Source organism: Etheostoma spectabile, chromosome 1 (assembly GCF_008692095.1).
Source record: "Etheostoma spectabile isolate EspeVRDwgs_2016 chromosome 1, UIUC_Espe_1.0, whole genome shotgun sequence".
NCBI classification, from domain to species: domain Eukaryota; kingdom Metazoa; phylum Chordata; class Actinopteri; order Perciformes; family Percidae; genus Etheostoma; species Etheostoma spectabile.
The window spans coordinates 13,339,896-13,344,754 of record NC_045733.1 but is presented as its reverse complement, the minus strand read 5'-3'; the positions used below and the strand labels follow the sequence as shown (position 1 = coordinate 13,344,754).

Here is a 4,859-nt window from a genome sequence, read left to right as displayed (position 1 = left end):
TATGTGTGTGTGTGTGTGTGTGTGTGTGTCTCAGCAGGATGGTGCAAGCAGTGCTGTAGTTTAGGGCTGCGCTGCAATTTGCTGTGTAATTCATGTGGTGCGAGTAGTGGTGCATCACTGAAACAGAAAGCAAGTGATTCTCCCGCTGGGCGTCCTGTCCTGTTTGGATGGTAATCCCCTTACAGCATGATGTCATCAGATAGATAGATAGATAGATAGATAGTCCTTTGTTAAGGACAGAGATGCTTAAGTGCTACTCTAGAACCACATTTGAGGATTAAATCCTACCTAAGCTTTGTTTTCTTTTATCTCCCTTTTACTCAGTATAGATATGGTCTCTTCTGCTTTTAATTTTTTTCCTCCAGCCTGTCTCAAGTCGTCTTTGTGCTGTGTTTGTAGTTGCTTGATCACACAAGATGGAAAATTGGCACCACTCCTCACCAACAGCCTAAAAGGAATTACTCCCCTCAATCTCTTTTCATCTTGAGTCTGTTTGGTGTGTTCCGTGCCGTTGTCAGTCGGAGGAGCCATCGGCTTTCATTTCGGCCGATTTGACATCGGAAGGCGGGAAGTCAGACTCAATCTGGTTGGTGGAGTGCTAACCTGGAAACGACGAGCGGAATGAGCGTGTCAAACGCCTCTCAAAATCTGACAAAAGTCTTTTAAACGGACCTTTGTCCTTTTGTTGATCTGAAATGAAGAGAGATTCAGCAACTACAAGGCCTATTTCTTGCTTAAAATGTTTTATTTTCGTAAAATACGTGATCGTATGGCGAACGAGTCGCCATTATTGTTGGTTTTGAAACTCCAGAGAAGCCAGACTCATTTGACGTGTCCGTCCAATCAGCTGCTGGTTTTCATTTTTTGGGCAACAATACAGATTAGTGCCGCATGCGGTTATGGAGACATATTACGTCTTGCGCACGCACAGCATGCGCTCAAGTCGGCATTGCTTCAGTGTGTTCCAAGGCACTTTTTTAAACAAATCGTGTGGCAGTCAGTCCGACATTTTTTTTCCCTTATAGAAAGCTAAGATTGCTCCTCCTAACTTAACATAGTATGCTACTAAACACCTTAGCATAATAAAGATACTGTATAAGCACTTTGTGAAAATCTGTTGTCCATATTAGATTTTTTTCACCATGCAACCTTTAGTACCATCGTCCTTGACATTTGGGCAATAAGGTGAGGCAGTCAGAGTAGAGCATAGAATGAGATCACACAGGGTTAATGGTGCATTAAAATTAACATAGTATGTTACATGTGTGTGTGTGTGAGTATGTACGCTTGTACAGCAGTGTGCTTATTCATTAATGTTTTGTGTGTGTTTCTAAAGAGTGTTGGAGTGCCAAGGTCTTCCAATCGTCAACGGCCAATGTGATCCTTACGCTGCTGTCTCCTTACTTGGACCTTCAAGGTCAGATCTCTCACACGATTAGACATGAGTTTCCCAGTTACCAGTCACAACTTTGTTGTATGTATAATGTATAACTTTGTAAAAAAAAAAAAAAAAGTCTTCTTTTCTCTCCTTCTACCTCTCTGCCTCTCTCAGGTCAGAAGCTAAGAAGACTAAAGTGAAGAGGAAAACCAACAATCCACAGTTTGAGGAGGTTTTCTATTTTGAGGTAAATGTTTCTGTGTGTGAGCTGTTTCACAGTAATTTCTTTGTCATTGTAAAGATGTGTCTTCATGTTGGGCATCAGTCAAAGCTAGAGATATAGTAAGGGTTTAAAAAAAAGTACATGGCCAAACATATGTGGACACCTGAACAAAACAACCAAATGCAATTGTTGATTAATTTTGTGTACGTATCTCATACCCATGGCATACTTAGACTCCCTCTAAGTAGTGTGGGTGTGCTCAGACTGGGCTTCATTGAAATCTGTCTGACCATCATATTATGTTTGTTTGAACCTGGTTGGTTTATTGTATCTTTATCTTTTTTTTGTAAATTTATGACATTTTGTAAAATAGTGTAATTCCAGCCCAGCTTCACCTACCGTCAAACAGAGCAGAGGTCCAATTAACCACAATAGGTGGGAAACACCTGTGTGCAGGGTTCAAATATAGCAGCATCTTCTAGCCAAATGCTGGTAAAATATGCAAGTGGCTGGTAGTTTTGCTTCACTCACCAGCCAAAAACAATGGCGATCTATTGAGTGGCTGGTAAAACTTGAACATTCACTAGCCAATTGGCTGGTGGACACAAAGACGTTAATGGTGGACCCTGCCTGTGTGGATGTACTGTACAGTGCATTTAACAACCACCCAACCGATCTTTACTCAGGTTGGCTGTGGCGTTTGAAAATGTAATCCCCACACTATTACACCACCACCAGCAGTCTGAACCGTTGATACAAAGCAGGATGGATCCATGCTTTCATCTTGTTTTTGCCAAACTCTGACCCGAGAGATGGTTGTTTGTGGATATCCCAGTAGATCAGCAGTTTATGAAATACTCAAACCAACTCTTCTGTCACCAACAATCATGACACATTCAAAGTCACTTAAATCACCTTTCTTTCCCATTCTGGTGCATGGTTTGAACCTTAGCACATTTTGACCATGTCTACATGCATTAAATGCATTTTGTCATGTGATTCGCTGATTAGATATTTCCATTACTGAGTAGTTGAACAGGTGTACCTTATAAAGTAGCCATACTAAGTTATCTATGTAAAAAAAGTTCCAAAAAATTAGCACAAGTTACTGAAAACATTGCACAATCGTGTTCTGTATATTTTATATGTCTGATTGTGTTTTTAAATCCATGTCACAGTTCATATTGTTATTAGTTTATATTTATAGATATTATTTGTACAAACACGCACTTACAAACTCCCTTGTATGCTATTACTACTGTAATTGCTGAGATTCATGTAATAATAGTTAAGAAAAATTAGCAAAAGCAACTGGAAACATAAATGTGTTGAATTAGTTTTTCTTTAAATGTCTCTTTGAAAAACTAGTTCACCTGTTTTTATATTCATGAGTTCATGTTTTTATATTCATGAATTATATTCATGAGTTCATATTTATAGATATTGTTTTCACACACAAACTCCCTTTTACACTTCCCCCATTAACCCTCGCTCACAAGCCGCTCAGCTTCGACAGTTTTGTGTCGCTCCTCCCTCTGGCCCCCCCGCTGTAGCACTAGAAGACAGCAGGACAAGAGTATGATTGATTCAGACAAACCACCAAACAATCTGGCCCATTGATTTTCATCCGACAAGACCGTCTCAGTTATTCCCAACCAGCACATGAACAGGACTTAGACCCTGTGGTGCTTTCTGCCTGCAGCCCCCCTCTGAGGCCCACGTCCACATGCAAACACAGGCCATCTATCACGTTTTTGCCATGTGGTTGTCCTTTTTTAATTGTTTTGAATTTCAATTCAATTTCAATTTTCTCAGTGATCTAAATTTACATGGACCCTGCCACATTCTAATCTCTGATAACTCCGATTTTGACCCAGATCTGCCAGATGAGCTTAGAGTTTGATATGGGTCATTTTGACCTAATTAAAAAACAAAATAATATACATAAGTATTAAAAAATAGTGTGCAATTTCAAAAAAACAATTTGGTTTTCTTGACTTTCTACTAAAGGGCATCATATGCTTTGTAATGTAATAGTGAAGCATCTGATGTCTCAATTATCAAAATGTTTGTACACAAATTTTCTTTGAGTAATCAACTAATGGTTTGAGGTCTAGACTCACAATCAGTGTTGTGTCTCTTCTTTTACCAGCCTGGCAGTGTTTTCGAGATGTAGATGACCCTGCAACTGGAGGAAATAGCGACTTCCACATGGTTTATGCTAAATGTTTGCCAAATGTCTCCATTTCTAGGTGACACGGCCGTTAAGCTACACAAAGCGGCAGTTTGATGTTGAAGAAGAGGATGTTGACAAGCTGGCACTGAGGTGAGCCAGTAGCTGTTTTAAGGGGCTTCGAAGTGAGTGTGTCAGTATCAGTGCTGCTGAACTTAAAGTTTCTCCCATGTTTGAATTGTACCCTGTGGTTTGTCTTCAGGGTGGATCTGTGGAACGCCAGCAACCTGAAGTTCGGGGATGAGTTCCTGGGAGGTGTGCGAGTTCCTCTGCGGGTGCTGGGTCAGGCTGGTGTCCACGACGCATGGTGAGAGGAATGGCATCGCCTTTCAAACAGTCAATAATTTATGATTTTATGATTTTTTCCCCCACTGAACAAGGACTGTATTGTACCCTGCTGGGGGTGAGCGGGTTTGATTTCATCATCATTGTCAATTGACATTGAGTATGTGTTGTCACAGTAACAGCAGAGCCATAGCAACAAGAATCAACACTGACCACAGAACTTTAAAGTTCTTATTTAACCAAGGTAGATTTCGCTGAGCATGAATGCTCTTTTTCAACATTGCTGACCCAACAGAGCCTGTTTTTGTATTTTATATATTCAGGAAAACTAAAAACTTTACCTCCATGAATGATCGTCTAACTGCTTTGGAAATTTGAACTGGAATTTAAGGGAATACAAATTGGGTATTCAGTGCAGTACAATTCAATGTGGAATAATCATCCCCTTTCATTCAATGAAAATATATTCAGTGACACAATTTTCTAGATTTTGATCAGATTGACCCAACTTGGGGCAAAGCAAAAAGCTGTAAAGACAACAATGACATATTATGGCCATAGAAATGTGATAAGGCACATAGATGCTTATTAACACATGCAGTAGAGACCGAGCAACATTAGCATTCACTAAGACTCATGTTTGTGGCCATCCGAAGAATGTCAGTCCAATTTTCACTCTCTTTTTAGCTCGGTTTTGGTCTCCACCAACTTCTAAAACCTTTTTTTCTTTTGGGGGGGGG

At 40.0% G+C, this 4,859-nt stretch overlaps 1 protein-coding gene across 5 annotated transcripts in view; it reads left to right on the top strand.

Moving 5' to 3' along the window:
- Nucleotides 1–4,859, top strand: part of rasa3 (RAS p21 protein activator 3) — a 60,052-nt gene that overhangs the window by 29,523 nt on the left and 25,670 nt on the right. For all 5 annotated transcript variants that reach the window (XM_032532675.1, XM_032532641.1, XM_032532420.1 and 2 more), the window contains exons 6-9: nucleotides 1,337–1,417; nucleotides 1,553–1,625; nucleotides 3,854–3,927; nucleotides 4,037–4,141. In XM_032532675.1, coding sequence (XP_032388566.1) covers nucleotides 1,337–1,417; nucleotides 1,553–1,625; nucleotides 3,854–3,927; nucleotides 4,037–4,141 — 333 coding nt within the window. The remainder of the gene's footprint in view (nucleotides 1–1,336; nucleotides 1,418–1,552; nucleotides 1,626–3,853; nucleotides 3,928–4,036; nucleotides 4,142–4,859) is intronic.